This window comes from Copadichromis virginalis, linkage group LG12 (assembly GCF_057382275.1).
Source record: "Copadichromis virginalis isolate Kocher_CV1m ecotype Utaka linkage group LG12, C_Virginalis_male_GT1.1, whole genome shotgun sequence".
NCBI lineage: Eukaryota > Metazoa > Chordata > Actinopteri > Cichliformes > Cichlidae > Copadichromis > Copadichromis virginalis.
The window spans coordinates 34,914,419-34,937,985 of NC_140629.1; the positions used below are offsets into that span (position 1 = coordinate 34,914,419).

At 38.5% G+C, this 23,567-nt stretch overlaps 3 protein-coding genes across 5 annotated transcripts; all 3 read right to left on the bottom strand.

Moving 5' to 3' along the window:
* Positions 1–5,071: 5,071 nt before the first annotated feature.
* Positions 5,072–7,732, bottom strand: LOC146697490 (uncharacterized). 2 transcript variants are annotated; one of them, XM_085476269.1, is made up of 5 exons: positions 7,648–7,732; positions 6,792–6,908; positions 6,497–6,618; positions 6,178–6,371; positions 5,072–6,034 (listed from the first exon to the last, which is right to left on the bottom strand). In XM_085476269.1, exons 2-4 carry the CDS (start codon positions 6,886–6,888, stop codon positions 6,180–6,182), a joined length of 411 nt encoding a protein of 136 aa, XP_085332395.1. In that variant the 5' UTR covers positions 6,889–6,908; positions 7,648–7,732; the 3' UTR covers positions 5,072–6,034; positions 6,178–6,179. The 2 variants fall into 2 exon arrangements, with proteins under 2 accessions (XP_085332395.1, XP_085332394.1); XM_085476268.1 differs by having other exon boundaries at positions 6,174–6,371.
* Positions 7,733–10,204: 2,472 nt separating this feature from the next.
* ckap2l (cytoskeleton associated protein 2-like) lies at positions 10,205–19,693 on the bottom strand. The gene is made up of 9 exons (XM_085476262.1): positions 19,518–19,693; positions 17,551–17,617; positions 16,296–16,350; positions 14,940–16,126; positions 14,394–14,589; positions 13,862–14,017; positions 13,068–13,128; positions 12,489–12,648; positions 10,205–11,080 (listed from the first exon to the last, which is right to left on the bottom strand). Exons 1-9 carry the CDS (start codon positions 19,555–19,557, stop codon positions 10,771–10,773), a joined length of 2,232 nt encoding a protein of 743 aa, XP_085332388.1. The 5' UTR covers positions 19,558–19,693; the 3' UTR covers positions 10,205–10,770.
* Positions 19,694–21,031: 1,338 nt separating this feature from the next.
* On the bottom strand, positions 21,032–22,982 carry LOC146697492 (interleukin-1 beta-like). Of its 2 annotated transcripts, none has more exons than XM_085476263.1 (5): positions 22,898–22,982; positions 22,449–22,686; positions 22,087–22,248; positions 21,721–21,854; positions 21,032–21,573 (listed from the first exon to the last, which is right to left on the bottom strand). In XM_085476263.1, exons 2-5 carry the CDS (start codon positions 22,663–22,665, stop codon positions 21,352–21,354), a joined length of 735 nt encoding a protein of 244 aa, XP_085332389.1. In that variant the 5' UTR covers positions 22,666–22,686; positions 22,898–22,982; the 3' UTR covers positions 21,032–21,351. The 2 variants fall into 2 exon arrangements, with proteins under 2 accessions (XP_085332389.1, XP_085332390.1); XM_085476264.1 differs by having other exon boundaries at positions 22,449–22,683; positions 22,898–22,981.
* Between the last annotated feature and the right edge of the window lie 585 nt (positions 22,983–23,567).

Genomic DNA, 23,567 nt, shown 5'->3' on the forward strand with positions numbered 1-23,567 from the left:
AAAACTGCGGTGACAAAAGACACCGATACATGTGATCTAACAGCATAATGACGATCCTGTTCTGGACATACTATATAGCCCTGCGTCATGCAAAGCTTGATCAGTTATTATTGGCTTTGTATAGTTGATTGGTGGTTTTGTACTTTATTTCTGTTTTTTTCTAATTGCTTTAAAATATGTTTATATAGCAACACGAATGGAAAATACTATGCATGAATAACATTTTGATCAACAGTAAAACTGTCAAAATCTTAAATAATCTTAAATACAGCGATGTAAACGTTGATAGATACCTAGAACCTAAAAATCCAAATTCCTATAATTAATTCACTCAATGTTTTATCTCAGTTCGACTGTTTTAAAACATGTGCACACCAGTCCCAGATAACCAGATGCACTCATTTTTGGCATTTTTTGTAATATCCTGACTGCCTGCAGGCTTAGACCAACTGAGGAGCAGGTCCACAGTCTCAACTTGCTTCATAACATTTAAGATAAGATAAGATAAGATAAGATAAGATAAGATGACCTTTATTAGTCCCACAGGTGGGAAATTTGTTTTGTTACAGCAAAAGTGCAAAGATATGTAGCAGAAATGAGAAAACACTGGAATGCAATAAAATACAATAGAATAAAATAAAATACTATATACAATAGAATAAAATAGAATAGAATAATATATACAATAGAATAAAATAGAATAGAATAATATATACAATAGAATAAAATAGAAATACAAATACTATATACAACTGAGTAGGAAAATACAAGAATACAACTTCGTCAGAAGAAGAATTGCACAAGAATTGCACATATAGCATTTACTGCATACCAGTAAAATACCAATAAATGTTCCCATTACAAGTAATAAAAAAGAGTGATTTAATATGTGTCAAATGTGTCCACACCCTTCAGAATTACGCATGATTTTCCTCACAACACACTGTTCTTATTATTCACCTCTCTGAGGGCCTTCTATGTCAGGCTCACATGCTCTGTGAGTGGATGAGTGAGATAAAGCACTTCACATCCAGAGTAAAGTAAGGTCTGTATTGGTCAAGGTGGCAAGCAGTGTAACATATAATTTTAAGGTTGATGGAAGAAGAGTACATAATTGGATTTAGCTTGGATTAAGGCCTTTTTCCACTTTACAGCAGTGTTTTGTCCACTTGTGGCATGAGGAACTTTCCTGTTTACTTGCTGTGGTTTGTCACAGCTGAAAGTTTATAAGGGTGACAGCTTTCAAACAACATCTATCCAGTCTTCCGTTGTTTGTTTAAGTGTGTCCCAGACGTTTAGTGCTCAATTTCCATTTCAGGGCTAATTAGTTTTAAAAAAATAGTTACAAAAGAAGCAGATGTCTCTGGAGGTAATGCAGTTCACTTTCTGTTCAGTTCAGTTTTATTTATACAGCATCAAATCACAGCAACAGTCGCCTAAAGGTAGCACTGAAGTGTGGAGCTCTGGCATTTCCTCCTTACTCGTTACACTTGTGCAATAAAGTAAGCAATCCACATGCAGGCTGTTAGGATAAAATCAATGATTTTACAGCAAAGAAAGCATTCATGCAGCTTTTAAACCGGGAGGATCAAAGCCAGGCTGTTTTTTATTGACGGTGGTGAAAATAACACCTTCAAAGAACGCTTATCATTTTTTTCAAGTGATAAACACTACAACGACTGGGAGTCATGGCACTGAAGCAAGATTGTAAATGTAAAGTAATAAAAAAAATGAAAACATGTTATCAAAAGTTGAGTCCTAATTTCAAAAGAGACCACAACCTACAGAAAAAAAATTCTTGATGAGTCAGACTCAGAAGAGTAATATTTAACTGTGTGTTGCTCCACACTGTCTCGCCCGGTTCCTGCAGGGTGACTTCTGTCTTTAAACCTTGGTGTTATCTGAGGCATTGTGCAATAGGTTTATTAGCTTCGTTTAGTCAACACTGTTATATGAGAGAAAGAATATCAGTCATTATTATCACCATCATAAAGTCTGAAATAAAATGTTTACAGTATAGATGGATGCAGCTGCCATCGCATCATTTTTTTTATTGGAAATTATGCAGTTTATTATATCATTGCACTCTGAAATAAAAGCATAGTACAAATGAGTAGTTGGAGTTAAAAAAAAAAGAAATCATGGAAATAAATAAATAAATAAATCCTAAAAGCTTTAGTTAAACTTTAATTAAAGGTGCAAACACTAGCAGAACATGCAAACTCCACACAGAGGCAGATCCCTTTACTGGTGTAATAATGTCATTTCAGGCCCTATAACAAAAGGATTTCTCACATATGGAATGAATAAAGTATTTTTTATCTTAATTGCAGCCTGCAGCTGTCACGGCCAGGCGGATCAGCTGCACGCTGATCAGCCCTCTCTGTTTCTCTTCCTCTTCTCTCTCGCCGGGGCGGAACTCACTGTGGGTTCATGCCCTTGGCCCACGCCCTCGGGAGATGAGACCCAGGTGTCTCATTAAGGGGAGCAGCATTTAAGCCAGGAGGTGACTGCTGTTCGTCGCTGGATCGTTGTCTACCACGCGTTAGTAAAGTCAAAGCTACAGCAAGTTTAGTGAAGAGTGTTTTCCTCTGTGCATCGTCCTTAACCCTGTCTCCCTGTCTATAGAACCTCTTGGATTTTTCCCCGTGTGTTTCCCGTGTGGCAGTGTTGGAGTGTGAACCTGTGATCGTGTGAGTGGATATTCTGAAGAACATATGCTTTCCCTTGGACTTCCCTGGAGACCCCTTCTTCCCCCACTCAGCTGTATATAACACCCCCCTGCACATTCTTGTATATACACCTGGTGACTTGTAAATAAACTCTTCTTGTAAGCATCAGTACCGGAGTCCTGCGCTTGAGTCCTCCTTCCAACCGTAACAGCAGCAGAGTTTTCTGCTGAGTTTTGGACAGTCAGTCACCTTCCAGTTAGTATTAGGAAGGAGAATTTTAGAATTTTAACATTAAACACTGTAACTGAGCCCTGTAACCTCAGTCATGTGTTTTGCATTTCTTTCTGCTTAGCGTCATGAGCTGACTTGGCAGTGTAATATTCCAAGTGATTCCAAGGTTCATCTGAGGACCTGTGAGATCCAGCTGGGTTTGTGTCCTGGAATGTAAAACCTTAAAGCTGAAAGAGCGCACACTCTCTTTTTACCATTGTCACTGTCCGAATACGTATGAAAGTTTTTGTACACGTCCAGGATTATTGTCAGGTTTGAATGGTTATAAAACAATAAAAGATAGAAACTGTAAACCTTTCTTTTATGGCCATTTTTTATGCACTTTGACTTTCTCATATTTGTTTAACAATAAATGCAATTGTGTATGTTTTGTTTTAGGATGCTTTTTATGTCAAAGAGACTAAAAAGTTTCCACTGACAGCTACACAAAAGCACAGTGGCAACACGAGAGAGGAAACTGGGCCCGACTGGAATCTGACCTCACTCACTACACATAAATAACTTCATACCTATCTACCCGTGTAAAGGACTCCATCAAGAAGAAATATCTGTTTATTAACCTTCAGGAGTAAGCGTTGTGAAATGCATTCATTCTTTTGGGTTTGGGTGGATATATTGAAGTATTAAGCAAGTTTCACTATAGCTGGACATCACTAAATATTCTCAAAAAAATCACCATAGACATTTTTGTGGAAAAACAAACAAAAATAACAACCGCCCAACAGTTTTGCAACAATGTACTTACTAGTTACACAAATGTAAGAAAATACTCTTTAGCCTAGATATCCACTGTTGACGCATGCAAAGAGCATTTAAGGAACATTTTCACATTCAAGGGAAACTCTGCTGCCATGAAAAAAGGTCAATTTACTGGCAGTGTGACATTTTAACTTTAAAAAAAACACCTAGCCGGATGACCTCTGCAACCAGGGAAACAGGAAACGAAGCATAAAGGTCCCAGCGCGGTACTGTGTTGATCCAGATTCGTATTGCAGAGTTTGTGTCTGTTCCAGCAGCTCTTTGGATATGGAAAAAAATATGAGGCATTTTTTGGGAGCTCTATTTGTCTTCCAGATACTTACTGCAGGTTGTGCTATGCTCAGTGACACAGTCTGCCTGGATGGAAAAGCCACCTGAACAAGCAGAATTCATCATGAAGAGAGAGAGAAGGTAAGATAATCCTCAAGATGAATGAGCACTTAAAAGACTTATTCTTAGAGCCTGGAAATCACCATCTCCTCCACTGTTTAGGGTTTGGCTACGTGAGATGGTTGCACGTTTGTATATTGAAGAGGTTCATTATTGTCTGGCTGACACTCATTTTAAGTTTGTTGAAATCTGGGGCCCTCTCTCAATCATATTAATGGGGATTCAACATAAACTTTAACCCATTTGACTGCACTTTGTGTGAAACTGCACTTCTGCCAGACCCTGATTCCTTCCTGGTCTTGTTCCCCACATCTTCTGGACTTGGTGAACTCTCTGTTGCCCTGTCTAACATGGCTCAAGAGTTGGGAGTTCGCCTTGTAATCGGAAGGTTGCCGGTTCAAGCCCCGGCTTGGACAGTCTCGGTCGTTGTGTCCTTGGGAAAGACACTTCACCTGTTGCCTACTGGTGGTGGTCAGAGGGCCTGGTGGCGCCAGTGTCCGGCAGCCTCGCCTCTGTCAGTGCGCCCCAGGGCAGCTGTGGCTACAATGTAGCTTGCCATCACCAGTGTGTGAATGGGTGGATGACTGGATGTGTAAAGCGCTTTGGGGTCCTTAGGGACTAGTAAAGCGCTATACAAATACAGACCTCACACAGAAGATCATCTTCTTTGGACACTGGTATTTCTTTGAACTTTTGATTTGTACTGGCTAATCGGTGTATTTTTTCTTTTCTTTCCTGTTTTCCTGTTTGTTTTTTTCTGTGCTTGAATGTTATTGTTTTTGAATCTTGTGTCCTTTGTCTGGTGTGATTTTATGTAACTTCGAACTTAAAATCTTATAAATAAACATTAAAAAAAGATGAATGAGCACTTTACTCACTTTGGCAAGAACTGCTTAAAGCTGGTAAGATCATAAAGTTCTAAAATAACACAAATGAGAAGCAAACACATGGCAGCAGAGGTGTTTTTACACTTTATTTTCCACCTTATAAAACAGAAGTTGTTTATCTTTTATGATTATAGCCTTCTCAAGACAAAATGCAGGAGCGAAGGAAAAAGACCCAACAACAACACAAACCACCAGTAGACCACATTCCTTGGTGTGCCACATATTACTGACGGCAGTAATAACTAAGAACTTTTTGCCAGGTTCGTCAAATCTCTAAAAAACCTCGTGTACTGCAGCCACTCTGCATGCTTTTGCCGCCCTTCCTTTCTTATCATGATAAATTCTGCTGCAGTTGTTTCCTTTGTTATTCAAGCCAAACATTTCAGAGTGTGAGACCAGGAAATTTATTTTAGGTGTGTCGCTGGGAACTTTCCTTATAACAAAAACAAATTTCACACCAACTTCGGGCGCCACAGTGTCTGATCATATTAGGGGCTAACAACTCATATCGTACAAAAACGTGGTGTGTAGTGCTTTTTCCGAATTCTTCACTATGTTTGTTGTGGTGCCGAGAACAAACCTTTGTCGCTGAGCGTGGCATGCGAAACAAACAGAGAGTGTATATTGCAATCACAGGGGAACGATGAATACGAAAATCTAAAGAATTGGGATTTGTAATAAATTCTTTTTAAAAACATATGGACAATGTTTGTACAGTTTCTTTGAGATTGGCCAGTAGTCTCATCCCTTTGCACCACCTGTAGTTTACAATATGAAAAAAAGAGCAAAGTTTTATTTTGTGCTTTTACCACCCAACCCAACTACCAAAGCATTTTTCTCCCTATACCAAGAACACAAAATTAGCCAGCCAGACTAATCTCCAGTTTGTAGCTCTACTTAGTCCAGCTACTTTATCAAATCACAGCAGGAAGAGAGAGTTCTGCTTGGATTTAGCTAAAGATAAACTGTCTTCCTCTTCAGTTTGTAGACAGAGCGGATTGTAGTAAATGTGTGCAAAAGGCTGTTGGTGAATGCCTGCAGGACAAAGAGCACACAGAGGAATAATTAGGGAAGGCTGCTGCAAAGAATGTGAGATACATATAGTGAACCTGCACCATTTTAACCCTGGGAACATTTTAAAGGGAACATAAAAGAACTAAGTAAACTAACTTACATACATCTACTTTGCCTCATCTTTGACTTCAGCCAAATCCCGCTTGGTGTCACTGAGGCTGAGATATTTCTGAGATATGCAGACGTATTTCTGCGGTTGACACGCAGTTTTGAGGCTGTAGTGTTCGCTGCCTCCATGGTTGTGCTTCTCAAACCAGTACTCCACTGAGTCACTATCCAGCTGATCCAGCTGAACCAGCTGTAAAGAGATGTAGCAGACGTAGAGATGTAAAAAAAAGTAACTGATACAAGTCTACATCTGTAGTTTTAGATTGAATGATCGACAGGGAGACGGAGAGAGAGAAAATGCATTGTTCTATTTACCTCAAGGGAGTGTTTGTCCCCCTTTAGGAAATAGTCTTTCACCATATTGTCACGCTTCAGATTGAATTTAAAAGCTATCCAGTTGTATGAGCGGTGTTTCTCTATGTAGACCGTATGATCATCTAAAAAAACCAAACAAAATAACATTAACTTTACTTCTTTATTAGTGACACAATAACCCATTTCATGCAATAAATCAGTGCACATATAAAGCTATCAGTGTAAACAATGCTGTTTCCTGTTTTTGGATTGCCACTTAGAAAAATCTGAATGATTTTGCTGTTAAAATTCTTACTTGTTTGGGAGTCAACAGCACACAGCTTGAGTCCATCGTAAAATTTCTGGACTTTCACAAACTTCCCATCTTTAATCTTCAGAACACGTGAATTCATCCTGTCAGCTCAGAGGGGTTCTGGCACGAGGAGGAGAACGTTAAGACCAGCAGAGATCTTAAACAATAGAAGGTACACAGACTGGACTCCTTGTTCAGTAATTTGACTTAATAGGATTAAATGTTTGTTCCTAGTTCATGAATGCTTTCTGGAAATGATCTTAAGTTCCTTGCAGCTTTGAAGGTTTCCAGCTTGTGATTTATTTCTGTGATTACTGATATATCCATCTTTAAAATTAGAGGATAAGAGATTAAAAAAAGTCCTTTCTTGAATAAATTTCTTATGGAGAATGAAACAAACATAAAGAGCAAAATAAAATATGATGCAGGGGGGACATTTCAGCATATTGTTCGTTTGAATTTTGCAAAAACACATAATAGCACTCTTAAATAATAATAATAATAATAATAATAATAATACGTTTAGTGTAATATTTATCTACTTATTCAGCTACTTCTGGAGTCTGAGTAGCTAATATAACAGATTTTAGCTTTTATTGAACTATTACCAAGTTGGAGTCTTGAGTTATGAAGCCCTGTGTAAACAACAGCTATTTCACGGAGAAAATCGGGAGCGCATGACAAATAAACCTTCAGATAGTTTTTGCAGCGACTGCTGCAGGCTGCTTTCACACCGCTGTCGGAGAGTGCAGTGCAGCCTGCGTTATTTTTAAACCACTTTACTGAGAACAGTACTGAGAACTGAGAACAGCTAAAGAACGCTGTTGCGCATGCACAAATTAAAGCACCTGTGACTTACCGGCTGTGATGATGTCTGAAGTAGAAGCGCAGTTTGTAACTTTAGCCCGCGGTGCCGGAAAGGAGACTTAAATAGGAGGCGAGTAATCTGTGGTCATTGCGCAAGCTTGTGACGTGGGAGTGCTGGACGTGGGTTTATCGCTTCTGTCATTCTAGACTGGCGACCTGACCACGGTGTTTTAATAACTAATACTAATAATAATAATAATAATAATATATATATATATATATATATATATATATATATATATATATATATATACACCTACCTCAGCTTGAATTTACAGTGCAATTTACTGATTTCAGTGTACCCATCCTTATTGTAATCTCAAATAAGTTCAAGATAGATGTGAAGATTCAGAAAACCCAGAACAGGTGACATGGATGGTGATTTTAAAAGGGGAGAAGACCGATGTTTAGGATGTAACGAATTCCTTCTGATGCAAAATGCTCGTTTAAAACAAACACAAAAACGCGTTTAACAATTTGAAATGATCCAAGAAGAAGCACTCCCTCTACTGGCCAAAATGGCAAATCGCCCTTTCTGTGTCGAGCATGACTGTTGTGCTTCCAGATATGGGAAACTTGTAAGAAGAAGCTCGTGACCTTGAAAATATATATTAATTATATATATTAAGTTAAAGTTAAAAGTATTTAGCTAAGTTTGCTAATTTATTTGAGGAGTTCTTTGGGGTTCTCAAAGAACATTAAAAGCTTTTCTCTGGCTGACTTTTGTGCCTTTCCACGCCACCATGATCTCACTTCGGTAATGTTGAGGTCTGGGGAGGCCAATCCATGACGAGTACTGCTCCACTGTGTCTCTTTCTATTTAGCTCTACCACCCTGGCAGTTTGTTTGGGATTGTTGTCATGGTGTCAAGTTTAACAAGATCCCAAACACCAACGGTTAAAAAGCACTAAACCATGACAGAGCCTCCATCATGCTTTACAGATGGCTGTGGACACCCCCTGTCATACCTCTGTTCTGAACTCCTCTGTAAAGATTGAAGATGATTTGAACCACAAATTCATCACTCCATGACACCTGATTACGCTCATCTTTAATCCACCTCTTGCATGATCTGTCATACTTTAGTCTTTTCTCTTTTCTGTTTAAAGATTGCTTTCTTCAGAGCCAAACTTCCACAGAGACCCTTTTTTGATGAGGCTTCAGTGAACAGCACACGATTCATTTGCTAGAAAAAAAGAACCAATGTCCAAAACTTTAAAAATAAATAAATAAAAACTATTGCTTAACACTACTTTAAAGAAAAATTCACAAGAAATTCTGGTTCTTTGGAAGAAAAATGTAAAGAAATGGGGGGAAGCACTTTTTCAAAGTACTTATACATTTTTGAGGGGATTTGATTTTCAAAAGACCTTTACACTTTATACTTTTGTCCTGGTGTTTTACTGCTACAGGTCCATTTGAGCCAAGGATTTCCAGTTGAAGAGCACTGAAGTGAATCACTACAGACATTTTAATACTATCAATGATGTGTAACCACAGAAGTTCCTTTGGCTCACTAGTTCCCCTCACTCATTAACAACAAGCACTGAGTATGAATATTTTTACTACTACTACTACTACTTTAAACAGAAAGCGCAAGCAGTGAGTCAGTTCCACTGTGGGTGTAGCCTACTCACAGGGAGCAAAGACTACGTGCAAACTATAAAAAAATCACACAAGTTCCTTTATGTGGCACCAAATGAGGGTTTTTCTATATCTGCACATTTCTAAGGCATCAACAGCTTGTTGTGCAGACGGTATGTAACATTGACTTAACTCTTGAACTCTTAGTGGCTGGTTTGCAAACTGTGAGGTTTTAAAATTCAGTTTGATATTACAAAAATATAGTTGAATTGAACGTGGGAATAGGTTTAGTGAGCATTACTCACTTAGGAGCACAATGAGTTCTTTTATAAACACCGGAAAGTCATTAGCACTGTATTGATAAGGTTATCTCATTTTATTCCAAACATTATTAAACACTGAGCTGTTGTTTAGAATTACACACAGAGAAAAAAGTCTGAGCCAAGAAACCACCTCTGTGCTGCCAGTAAATATGAATGAAATTTTGGAGGAATGCTAAATCGATGCCACGAAGAATTAAGGACGTTCTGAAGACAAAAGAGGGTCCGACTGAGTATCAAACAGGCGTAAACTAAATTTAATTCATTTCTTATTGAATGTAGTCTGCAAATCTTATTCTTTTTTTGACTGATGTTTCTTAAATAGCAATTTTAAAGTTGTTCTCACACCCAATACCTGAATATGAGTCACCCAGACTTTCAGTAAAGGCTTTCCACTTGTATTTTTATTCATTTAAATTGAGAAAATGTGGCAAAACACGTTCTCAGTTTCTGTTATTCCGTATTAATACCATATTTGTACATATTTATGATGCAGACCTGCTGTGCAGAGCAACTTAGTTCTATACTTCCAGCTCCAACAGCCACAGCAGTTTTTGATCCATCGCTGTTTATTTTAGTCCCCAAGTTATGCAAGAAGTGCTGCAAAACTATACATGCAATATATACACATACAGATTTATAGGCTTTAAAGGGAAAATATTTATTTTACATTACTATTTACATTGCATTCTTTGAAAATAAAAAAATAACAAAGTCAGGACAATAAGCTCAACATCTTCTCCATAAGGGAGTATATCAAATACTTGAAATATTAAAAATATCCAAAAAGGAAAAAAAAGAAAACTGAGTGTTTGAAAAGGTCAAATGTGTCATGTCATTGAGTCACAGGCGTAACTAAAAGGAATGAGAGACAAGAGGAGGTCATAACTGAAAAGAAACGGCATCAAGAGAATGTGTACTTAGGTAGTGAGAAGTGTGCTGCGTATATGAACAGGAGGGCGTGTATGTGAATAAACAGTGTGCAGAGCAGCCAAATAAACACAACAGGTTTTCCATGAGGAAGTGTCAAACACCAAATTATGAAAAAAAACAACAATCTCCCCAAAATATCAGCCAATATATTTACAAGGAAACTCATATTCTCAAATCACAGAAGGGTGAAAGCATCGAAGCATGCAGACTAAATTTTTTTTCACCCTCCCTTCCACATTAAAAGTAACAAATGGTGTAATATTGATAAACCACTGAAGCTAATCATCGTCGTCACAGACTAGCTGGACAACCACTTTGTCTTTGAGCGCCTCGTTTTCTCTGTAAACGTACACTGGTGCACCACTTTCAGACGGGCTGGGTTCCCAATCCGTTTGCTCTTCACTTCTTTCTTTCTCGTCCTCACAGAGCAGGTCATTGTACGAGTTAACGCACAGGTCGTGGTCCTGAAGGGGAGAGGGGTATCGGAGCGAGGCTCTCTCGATTCGCACTGACCGCCTAACCGGGGTGAAGAAGCGAATCTCCTGACCGTTGACCTTTACTGACTCTCTCTGTTGACTTGGAGGGCCACTAAGTGAAGATAAAACATAATTAATTATAATCCACAGGAAAAAAAAAACATCTTGCTGTAAAAACTGTAAATAACTCATCATTTCTTTGTTAAGCTGCTTGGATATGATTCTCATTGTGCATATTTTTTCTTTCTTATTGCTTCTGACTTGTGATTAAAACAAAAAGCATACTTCAAACAGAATAAGGAAAAAGGTGAAACCAAATAAAGCACACAGATCAGTGAAAAAGGTTCTAACATTACAGCTTACTGTGTTTAACATGTGTTTCTACAGCAGCCTGAACACAAATTAACAGTATCATTATTATAATATCAACATCACTTAAAGAATTATCTGACCCTGTTTTAGTGGAGTGTTTGCTTTTGGACCTCTTTTGATAAATACTGTTGTTTAGTTCTAAATATATGCACGGATTACCGCAGCACCATACACGCAACATACACAGGTTTTAAAAGCTAATTTTACATCACTGTGTACACTGTATTGTTTGAAGAAATAAAATAATAGCATAAGGACCATAAGAACAAATCTATATCTTGCATGAAGAAGTTACTTAGCTGCAAAAACGGGTCGAGAATAAAAAAACAACAAACAAAAACACAGGACGGTTTGAATGGTTCAAACATGTCATTTCAATGTGTCAGAGCAGGACTGAAAGACTCCGGTAAGTCATGGGAGACAACCCACGGTCAACGAACGGATGACTAAGAAAACTGGATTTAATTTATGTGAAGAGAACAGCTCAGTATTGTGAAGCGTGCTTCCCTACGCGAATAAAAAACAACGAGGAAATATCTTATTGCCAGAGACACACGGAAGGAGCAAAGCAGCTTTTCTAGCTGAGGGCACAGAGCCTGGGTGTAGCTCATTTCAATATTTACACTCAAATGACAAAGCAACACAACAACTTAGCCTTTCTCAAACTGTGCATCCAGCAGTGATTTTAGTGAGTGATCTCTTAAAAGTTGTCTGCGGGACAGTGTTCAAAGGAGCACGACAAACACTCTTTATATAGATTTACATTACTCACAGTATCTACAGAACACAGTAAACTTGGCACACATAATCTAGAGTGTGCCTTGAGATTATTAAATGGGATTGACTGACAATGTCCCATTTTCCCCACATTTTGTTCTTCTCTTCATGCTCTTTGCAAACTGATTCAGAAATCCCCCCCATTATTAACTATGCAATGCTTTTATTTCCGCGTGAATGCAAAAAAGGAAACGAGCCGTTGGCGTTGTTATCATGAAAAGTCGATGGCTCATAACCTCAGTAGCTTACAACTCATGGGCTCTGTCATCAAACAGATTAGAGCTGAACTAATGCTAAAAAATTTTGAGCGACCAAACAAATACATCAGAGAACAGTAACATGGAGAAAATGACACGATGACTCGAACATACCCAGGGGTTGCCGTGATCTTGTACTTGACCACAGACGACTCTCCTCTCTCCCCATAAATGAGCGCTCTGACAGGTTTGGGGGTCATCAGTGGATTGCTGCCACAGTCTGGAGTGTTTTCAGGTGTTGGAATATGTTCGACTTCTTTGTCCTGTTCTTTAGCTGAAAACAACATGAAAATGTGGGTTTTACTAAATTTAATTGGGGAAAATATCCTGCAAGAATTAACAGGACTTGATTTGATGTAGAAAATGTGTGCATTTAGTAGCTGCACATTTACACTTCCAATGACAAAGACAATACCCAGGCTTTGGATACCATACCAGTACCTCAGACTGGTAATCATATACTCTAAAAATGTGCATCTTATTAAATGTGCATATTTTAAATAACATTCATGGTCGTATTTTTGTTTAAAAGGAAGGAAACGTATATTATTATGCAACGGTTTTAATTTCATATTAGGCTGTATGTTCCCCATGAATTAAATGAGTTTGACACCCCTTATCTAAGAACTAAAGTTATCTATTGTAAATCTTAACGCTGCCGCTGCCCCCACCAAGGTCATGAAGGTGAGTTACCTTGGATCTCGTCCTTTTTCTTCAGAATGTCAAACACCACGATCCGCAGCTCATCTACTGGCTACAACAAAATACAATTACAGGAAAACAGGATTATTATACATTACTGGAAAGCTTTCCCCAGAGATGACAAACTCTTCACATCCTGCTCTGAGCTAAAGTTAACTATACGCGTATCAAGTTCAAATTTGTTTATATGGCACAATTTCATGCTAGACCAATTAAAAATGAAAAGTGACTAACATATACAAACGTTTCTATAAAAGGAAAACTTGATTAAAGAGAAAGACAGTTTTCCAAATGCAGTCAGAATTTCCAAGCTACTAGTTGGAATGTGTATTTGTGACTCGCTAAATAAGCTACGCAGACCACTGATCAGCCTCTATCCATGAACATGCTGCAGCAGTGTTGTTTTTGAACTGCTCTACCTAGCTAAGAAGCCGAACAAAAACCTGTTTTTTTTCCCCCGAACAGTGATACTGGAACTCACTTAATTCTGGCCTCTGAGTTATCTGGAATACTGCACTAAAGACAAACAGGATGCATGACATAACCCCCCTCCCCACCCACCCCCCAAAAATGCTGAAAACCCCACACTGATGCATCAACAACAGAGTCATTTAAGTTAAGATTTGCTATGCTATTTTTGGCCTCTGTTATATTATAAAATTTCGTTTTCTCTGAGTGAGCCCTGTTTTGTTTATGTAGGTGTGCACAAGACTACAGATGGAAGAGGAAGATGCTTTTTTAATACATAAAAGACCTTGAGAGTCTGAATATCACTGTTGCCTTACCTCCAACACAAGACGAACAGCCTCTTCGAACATGGGTAGGACATCGAAGTTTCCTTCTTGCTCCATGAGGCGGACTTGACAGATCCAATATTTCGCAAATTTCTGGGAAACAGCAGGCAGGCGGGAGAGAACCTCCTTCACCTGGTCTCGGCAACCCTGCAGGTGTGAAACGTGTTCTCAAGTAACTGGCAGGATACTCCAAAGAGTTTATTTTATGTTTATCTTTAGTCATAACTTTTTTACACTACCATTACGTAATGACTAACCCGGTGTGAGAAAAAGTTAAATGTAGGGGTTGAAATTCTCTGATGTCCTGTTATATTCTTCTTGTAAGTTTTACCAGGTAAAAGCACATCTGCTTTCAAACAAGGTGAGACAATATTTTCTGTATCAAATGCATTTTTCTTACTTTATCTAATGACTACACCGAGACGACAAACTTTCAAGTCTGTTCTCTGTGTTTACTACACAACTTCAGGTGAGCAGTTAAATGAAAAGTGACACTGAATCAAATCAAATACAACACACACACCTCTCTCAGTAACTTGAGGCAGTCAGCCAGGGATCTATCTACAGCACAGATGAGGGAGTAGGCCTCATCTTCTTCAGTCATGGAGGCCCAGAAAGGCTGAGGCACTGAGACCGTGCGCCTGACCTGAGGTTTGCCTTGCATTGGAGGACGTTTGTAGGTAATGCCTTTGGACTCCCGCCATTCCTGCAGTTTTTTCCTTTATGTCAAAATGAGATGAGTTATTAATGAGCAATATTACATGTAACTATGAAAACAGAGCTTGGAATGTCTACAGTGACAAACTGACCTAGAAATCGATCCGTGATCGATCGAGATAATAGTTTTTATATTTGGATCTGCTTAAGCCAAATAAAGTCAGTCACTAATACTGAAAAGTTATCTCGTCCTACAGATAACTTTTGGTGTTCATCACATACAGAAAGAACTGAGGTCACTGGGGCCGAAGTCACAAGGCAAACTTAATCCCACTGTGAACTACATTGGAAATCTAGCAAACTGTACCATGTCACAATTTTGTAGTACAGTTACCTGTACTGTTCTACTTACATTCTTTCCACCTGGGCAGCAGTCAGTTTCTTTCCCTCAGTCTGAGGAAAGACCTTACTCTGGACTTTTGGGGTCTTCGTGTTTGTGGCTTGGCCTGTGAGACGGACGGTCCTGGAAGGTGGCGGGACTGTCTGTGAAATAAGTGGAGCGACTCTACTTTTTACACCAGATTTGAGCGGAGGAGCATTTGAAGCACGATTTTCTGTCTTGCCAGCTGTCTCTTTAGTTATCTTGGTTTTCCTTCCTGTATCAGTCACAGCAGGCTCACCGACAGGTCGAGAGTTGCATGTGGTAGCTGGCCTCGAGAATGCTTGGAAGGCAGCTTTGCATGGCTGGCTCTTCTCCCCTTTAGGTTCAGTTCTTGGCTTTGTGGACTTGTTTGCAGGCTGACCAGTTGATTTTTTTGCTGCTACTCTTACCTCTGGCTTAAAAGACGCAACCGTGCACTTGAGAGATGTGTATGTTGTTTTCAGTCCACTTGATAACTGACTTTTAGATGGCTGAGAATGACTACCTAGAACAGGTTTAGAGTTAAGTTTGTTTTGACCCTGAACTTTATTCTTAGCTCCCATAGTTGAAGAAATATTTGCAGCAAACCTCTGCGAAACAGACGTTGTTGACTTGCTGCTGGATTGCACCTTCTTCGCAATTTGATTTGTGGTAGTTGTACTAGCTGCAGTGACAGAGGTATGTGGTAGGCTTGGCTTTGTGGCTCTTGACTGGATCACTGCAGGAGTAAGTCCTGTTTTTGTTTTGACAAGGGGGCCAAGACTAATCCTGGTACTGATCGTCATCGTTGGACCTGATATGGCAGAACTTGGGCCAAAGCTGAATTTGCTTTTTGATTTGACTCTGACTGTATGAGCTGTGTTTAAAGGGGCTTTGCCTGAAGTTTGAATTCCTGCATTTGCCTGCTTGTTGACATGGCCGGCTCCATTCAGGTGAGGTTTGAAGGACACAACACTGTATGTTCTGGTGAGCGAAGGGTTTCGATTATGTTTTGGCTGTGCTGGACGACTGTTGTTCTGCTGTGCCGTCAGTATATTGCCGTTTACATTTCCTTTGTTACTGACACCAAATGCTTTCTTTTCAGGGCCTCGACTGGCCTGAGCTGTCACGCTTTGACCTTTTGTGATATTACGCTTGAATCCGTCAACTGGAGCTTTGTTTTCTTTTCCTGCAACAACCTGTGAAAGAAAAACTACGAATTAACAAAAAGGGAATCAACACTAGCCTGATTCCAAACAGCATCTCTGTCCAGCCAACAAACTGTTTCAGATTCCTTCGCTGACACTGAATTATTTAAAGATTTTGTTGTCAGATTTGTGAGTAACAGTTCGTGCATTCAAGCTGTACCTTTTGTGTAGATGTCACAGGCTTCTTACTCACAGAGTTTCCAATTAGGTTTGACCTAAAGAGTGAAACATCAGTTACTTAATTTATCAAAACAGAAAATGAGCTTCAACAATTTCCAAATGATGACCAGATATCCTTTTAGAGTTGATCATTAACTGATTTTATTTTTGTTAAAGTCTGTGGTAAGAATTTATTTTCTCCCTATGTTTATCATTCATCTGTTCATACAACACAAAAAATAATTACAATTATTTGGTTTCATTGACTCATGGTCAGTGCACATAAAATCCATGAACCCAATGGACCTCTTTTTGTTTTATTAAATGGAATGTGGATTTGTAAATAAGTATATGCAAATATAGGTCAATAGGTTTATGATATATCTACATAGATAGATGCAATGTTCACTGCTTAGATGTTTTATTTATTTTTATACTTTAAAAATATGAAAGATTTGAGACTTTGTGGGGGATTTAAATCCCAGAAAAAAATCAGTCTGATTTGTTATATGGATTACCATATATACCCATAGGGGAGTGTTTCATTCTCACATTTTCTTGGGTGTTTGAAAAGAGGTTAACTGGGCTTTTTTTTTTTGAGATTTTGATTCTAATGCAAGCGAAAACAATGATAACTAAATAAAAACTCATACACAAGGACAAAAACTATAATGAAATGTACTGACACTTGATAATATTTAATAACAAAATGAAAAGTGGAATGAGTTTGGAAGTGATCCAATCAGTCAAACAATGTTAGACATGTACAATTTGATCTGCCTCAACAAACAGGTTGGAGTGCCCATGCTCATGTTTCTCATCGAAAAAAAAAAGAGCCAACGCCTGCAAGTAAGAGAGAGCATACTTACAGACACGTTTTGCATTTGATGTCAAGGACAATAAGACTCGTTTTAAACCGTGTGGAGCAACTCTCACCAGTAAAAACACGAGAAACTTTTTATGCTTTATATTTTATTCACCAGATTCAACTTTAGATTTAGTCTACTTTAATCTTATATTTAGACAACTAAAACTTAAATAATTTATGGCTAAAACTAAATGACGTTTTACTCAAAACAGCTTGACTAAAACGTAATCAAAATTAGCTCTCAAAATCAACACTGCATCCAAGAGGCCTCTTCAGTTCTAAACCTGGCACAGTCCCAGATAATAAATTCCTGGTGATGGGCTGTCTCCTTTCAACACCCAGCAACATTTCATAAAACATTTTTTTCCACATGCAGTTTTATTCTTACCTTGCTTCAGGTAGCTTCAGCTTTCCTTTTGCTGCCAGATATTCCATTAGCTTCTGCTTACGGATCTCTGTGACAGAAAACATACAGGAATTAAGCACCATCAAATAAAGATTTTTCACTATACTCACATGTAAACGCCAAACTTGAGATTCATGAAATGCCTGAACTGAAAATTCTAAAGGATTAGTACGAAGCAACATCATGTATTTGTTGTTTGTGTTGTTCTTGGTTTGGCTGTTCGCTATAGCAATATATACAATATATATACAAATACATGGGAATATTTTAGTTGAATGGGGAGGTGATAAAAAAAAGTTTTGTACTTTGATGCTATTCTGGGTCAAATCAATGAAAATGGTGGTTTTGGGGACGGTTGAAATTGTACATGTCATATATGTGTGTATATTTTAAGGGAGAGAGTTCAAGAGGGATCTTGAAATTGTAATACGAAACATATGTGTTCCCACCACATTTGTGCAGGTTCAAGCAGAGGCTGACACCTGCTGGTCTTTGAAGGATCATGGGAAAATCTCCAAACAGTGTAGGAGCATAGTAGTACTTCACTTCACTGTGCAATACCTTTTGTGCAATACTTTTGTTAATAGTCAACGGTGCAATAGACCTCAATACTTGAAATGTGCAATTCACTTGTATTTTTATTCCTATTTATCCCCTTCGTATATCTTATTTATATATGTGTGTGTGTGTTTATATACATATATATATATATATATATATATATATATATAATATTCTGTAACTGTAACTTCTGTCGGTGCTGTGCTTTTGGAAACCGAATTTCCCAGAGGAACCCACCCGAGGGATTGATAATGTTTTATCTTATCTTATCTCTCTCATCTTATCTAGTATAACTATATGTGGTTCACATACAGAACAGAGGTCATAGGTTTATAGAGATGTAAACACTCAGAACAAGCAGTTGGTCCTCAGTCCTCTTTATTTTCTCTAGGTGCTCTGGCTAAAAGACATTCATGTTAGGTTAATTGGTGATTCTAAATTTGCTGTGGATGTTAAAGTGCTTGAAAGTGTACAGATAAGTGGTGTATGAATGTAGAATTAAAGTGGGACTTAGAACCTCTTTGAGTGGTCAGTAAGACTAGAAATGTGCTTTATTAATGTGAGTACATTACATGTGGCGCTCCCTGTCTTTGCTCCTGCAAGAACAAGTACCCACAATGCGTGAAAATGAAACAATAAAAATGTTCCAATCCACTTATTCTGAGCTAACTGAGAATAAAACAAATCAAAAGTGGGATTGTGGGTCATAATAAGATTATAAAGGTGCCTAAGATGCCATTTCAGCGAGTGAGGGAAATCATTGTGAGTCCCACACATGTACGTCTTCGACCACTGTTTTGAATACAGGAAAGATAGCAATAGCACGTTTTGTGCTTGTTACACATACAGAAGTGAGAACAGGGTGATTGTATGGTTATAAATTGGTTATATAATAAATTCCAACAGGTCCAGAGTTTCCTTGCCATTTTCACAGTCATGCATTAAATCATTTTGGCTGTTACACTATCCAGGATCTCAAACTTTATTTAAGAATCAATCTTCTATTTATTAATGTCAGACCAGTTATTTATACATTGTAAAAGAATATGTAGTTCGTAATTTGTTGTTGATACAATGAGGGAATTGACCGGGACAATGCTATGAAAGCATGAATATGAATTGTACGTGTTAAACAAAACAAACAAAGCAGACTCCTGCATGGACAGACCGCCATTAGGAAGGTCGGTTAAAATACTCAAAAGGCACCTCAGCTGCGGATAAAAGTCACTTTTTAGTGTTACCACCCACTTAACTCTATCCGTCTTCTTCCACCCTGAATTGCTAATACTAACTGTACTGTAAGTTAACGTTTCCGAAGTCGCAGCCATAACGTCTTGTTAACCGTTTAAACTTTGCTAGCTTTTATGGAACTTAATAAACTCGCTAACCTTTTCTGGAAAGCACTGGCTCGGATTCCCCTTCTTCCATTTCTAATAGAAATTGTTTTCGTCGTATAAGTTTGTAGAAATCAGCTAAACAAACGTGTTTCAAACACGTTAACGTCGCCCATAATAACTGCGCTCGCGCATCCGCTTTCGAAATTGCCGGGAGTTAACGCCTCCTTTCTCTGATTGGATGATTTGAAATTTCGGGGGAAAACAACACACTTGCGCAAAACTCCTGCGCTGATTAGAGCAGAAATCATCTGTGCAAATGAATGAAAGGCAGGCGCACCATTTCCTGGACATGATGTGTCAGCTGTGCTTTATTATATGACCAAACTTTGTATAAAAACTCTTCAAAATATCACCGTAGACGACATAGATAAGAAGGTACGATACAGCTCATTAAAGTGGAGACTGAAATGAGAGGTTTTTTTTGGAAACATAGGTTTTATTTTAAATTACTTAGTGATCCAAATTTAAAAAATTAAAGGCAGGACAACATAATGGCGTCTGGGAAGACGTTGTATCCCTTATAAGTCAAAGTCATACATAATCAATTGTAGACAATTAGCAGTTAAGTCCAGGCACCAAACAAACAAAAACTAAGATACACTGATTTAGACAGACTAATTTGTTTGGTAAGAATGCTTTTAGTCCACTCTGCCACTTGGTGGCGACAATGTACCATTGAATTGTTTGCCCATCGCTAGTAAAATGAACAGGAAGAAGAAGGTAGGCTAAGATCATACATGATAAGATAAATTATTAAGGTAGACTACATAGAAAAAAAAAATCTCAGAACAGGAAAAAAATGCTTAATTAAATACAGGATATATAGTAAAATTGAAGGAGCTCAGTAAGCAAAATATCAAAGCAAAAACTGAATAAAATACCATTAAATGGCTCTAGTAAGTAACTCCAGTGAGTTTAGCCAGATGACTCAATGAATTGGATTAAGAAAAATAAGAAAATAAAAGTAGTTTACTAAATATATAAAATAAATGTCAGAAACCCAACAAATTTCTCACCGTAACAGAGTGAAACGTGTAGGAGACACTGCAATAAAGTGGCTTAATGTGCACACAATGTGTTGGATTGGGCAGAGTTTAAATAAACTCATATCAGAACAGAAATCTTGCATTGTAAAGATTTATTGCACAAGGTATCTGTGCTTGGATCAGCAGAGTCTGATAGATAAAGTGATCTGCCTGTCCAATAAGTTGGGCAGAAAGTGATCAGGGTTATGATGGTTAATGTCTGTTTAGTTGCCAATCACAGAACCGGCTGTACTGATCAGTGTGTAGCCTGTCGGTGTCATCGGCTCTATTCTGACTCGGGGTTTATTACAGAACACCGCGTTGCACGGAGCTGAGGAACAGTGGTTGATTTCTGACTATTTTCACAAATAACATTTTGTGAACTTTGCTGTATGTTGTGGTGAGAGACTGTTATTGTCTGTTATTTATCCCTATTTGAGTGGATTACCAGATATTTAAAGAATATATCAGCCACAAATATAAATTGGGAATAAAAAATTTATTTCAGATTGTTAGATCATTTAAATACTTGTTTGTAAAAACAAACAACCAAACAAATAATTAACATCTTGCAATAGCATAAATAGATGAATAAATACATATATAAAAGCATCAACAGTATGTTAAATTATTGATTAATAACTACACACCAGATGCTCAGAGAGCACAATGATGCTACCTTGTGATGTAACTTTACATCATTAATCATTCCAATTTATGTACCTAGCACATACTTTAAGAAGGTCAAACTGGAGCGCAAATAGAGCTCCAAAATTCATCTTGGGAATCCTTAATGGGTTTTAACTCTGGCGCTGGATGTTGAAGCTTCTGTAGCGTGGGGCGGTCTCCTGACACACTTCCACCACCTGGTCGTCGTCCTGCGCTGTGCTGATGTACCAGTTGGGGCAGCGGACAGACATGAGAGAGCTGATGCTGAGCCCAGTGTCGCGTTTATAGAAGAGAAATCGCACCATGTCGCTTTCAGCGCTTATCCTTGTCAGACTGTTTTTATCCGTCACCTCCTGAGAAGAGCAAACATCCATGTCAGAGAGTTTCAGTCAACAAAATTAGGCCTGATATCAAATATTAATTCACCTATATGTGTGCAGTGTCTTATAGATTATAACAAATGGTGTGCTTTTCATGTGAGAGTCCTGAAAGAAGTTTACCTCCAGGTGGAGGGTTGGCTTGTCGTCATCCTCGTGACAAGACAGATAGAGGTTTGTGCCTTTGATGCCCAGAGCGACAGGCCTGGTCTCAGCGATGGGTGTAGGGTGCGCGTAGGTCGACATGTTCAGGTGCACTGTGGAGAGAGTGATGGATACAGGGTCATTTTAATAAATCATGGCAGCGTACGTAAGCAGGAAAATGTTAGAGGCACAATTGAATCAATTTAATAAATTCAAGTTACCTATCCTTTCTACTTTATGGCATTTTAGTTCTTTTCTACTTCATGTTTCTAACAACACGGATGATGATTGAATATTTTTAATGATTTTCAACTATTTAAACGTCTAAGTGTCACATGTAGTTACCTTTGCGGTCATCACTGCCTCCCTGCAGCATCACTGCATGGAGCTCCATGCTGCTTTGGACCAGAACCAAGCTCCTCTTTTGGCTGTCAGTCACAGTGCACTCAATCTCATCCCTGCTGGTGAACTGAGGTGGTGCACCTGTCCTCTCGATCACACTATGCTCTGGGACAAAAACAGACATGCATGGTTGAATATGGTGTTAAACTAGATTTCTGTCTACTTATGACTAGGATGGTAAAATGGAAAGATACACTATTTGTGTATTAATCTAAAGAGAATTCAAAATAGCTAAACCTAATTCATATTTTATAGAAGAGATAATGGCTCATTATGAGTTTTTCCAGTATTAAACTTGTGATTACCTTCCACAATGCTCTCCAGCATGATGGAAAGCAGGTTTTCATCCTGGAAGTCTGTGCTCAGCACTGGCTCTGACTTGCTGGTCTTTAACCTCTCCATGGCAATGATGAGGTTGACCACACTCTTCATTGTCACTGGATGATGGGAAACTTCCAAGTCCAGTCCCTTGGGCATCTTGAGGCTCCATTCCTCAGCCATGTAGCTCATTTCGAAGTCCATCTTTTACTGAGTTAAGATCTGCTAAAGCACAGAAAATAATTTGTATTATCCTCACAGCTGGATTTTCAGCAGAACTTCTACTCATCTTATACTTTCTTTATTTTGTTTCTGTTACTATTTACATTTTTATAGCATTTTTAAAAAATTGCTCTCTACTGTTACAAAGCAAGGATCTTCTTTGCTCAAGATGAACACTGTCAAAAAACCAAACGAACATTGTAAGTGAGCTTACCTGTTGAAATTTGTAGATCAGAAGCTGTTTCAATGTGCTGTGTTCACTGTTGTTCTGTCAGTGTTGTTCTGCCCGACTGTGCTGTCTGGCAGGGTTTTTAAATCCCCGCATCAGGGAACTTTCGTATTGCATACAACACATACGTCATTATGATGCAATAGTGGAGTTGTACAGGTTGTCGGCGGTGAAGCAACAGCTTGAAGCATCTGCACAGAAGAGTCATAAGTAAAGGATAAATAGACTGGCAATTATAAAGTACCTCTATATTCATTTTAGGTATTAAAAGCACTTTCACTCGATCACACAGCAGTACTCCATCAAACGTTCACCCGAATGCCTGTGTAGGTTTGATGAATATCCAGGACATGATAGTCTAAGTAAGTAAGTAAGCAACTAGCCTTGTTTAAGGTTTGTGAAGCACTTTCACCTCTCATCCCAGAGGCTTTCTCAGTTCTAAAAACCAACTGTTGAAGAGTCCCAGGTATTTAAACCCTAGTGGGGTTTTCCATGCATTTATTGAGTGGTGGTCCGAACACGCTTCGCTGCATTGCATGCGATGGATGAGAGGAGTAACAAGTCACTGCTCTGTGAGCATTAAGTGTCTCTTGATTTCTCAGTCAGATTCATACATGAGCAGCCATCATTCCCAGATCATCAAAACAACTGCGCT

Coding starts and splice junctions, on each gene's coding strand:
- LOC146697490 (XM_085476269.1), bottom strand. CDS start 6,888: ATGAATTCACGTGTTCTGAAGATTAAAGATGGGAAGTTTGTGAAAGTC. Junction 6,619..6,791: donor TGCTGTTGACTCCCAAACAA/GTAAGAATTTTA, acceptor TGGTTTTTTTAG/ATGATCATACGGTCTACATA. Junction 6,372..6,496: donor GGGACAAACACTCCCTTGAG/GTAAATAGAACA, acceptor ATCTCTTTACAG/CTGGTTCAGCTGGATCAGCT.
- ckap2l (XM_085476262.1), bottom strand. CDS start 19,557: ATGGAAGAAGGGGAATCCGAGCCAGTGCTTTCCAGAAAAG. Junction 16,127..16,295: donor CTGTGACATCTACACAAAAG/GTACAGCTTGAA, acceptor TTTCTTTCACAG/GTTGTTGCAGGAAAAGAAAA. Junction 11,081..12,488: donor AAGATCACGGCAACCCCTGG/GTATGTTCGAGT, acceptor ATCTTCACTTAG/TGGCCCTCCAAGTCAACAGA.
- LOC146697492 (XM_085476263.1), bottom strand. CDS start 22,665: ATGGACTTCGAAATGAGCTACATGGCTGAGGAATGGAGCCTCAAGATG. Junction 21,855..22,086: donor AGGCAGTGATGACCGCAAAG/GTAACTACATGT, acceptor CTCTCTCCACAG/TGCACCTGAACATGTCGACC. Junction 21,574..21,720: donor AGCCAACCCTCCACCTGGAG/GTAAACTTCTTT, acceptor TGCTCTTCTCAG/GAGGTGACGGATAAAAACAG.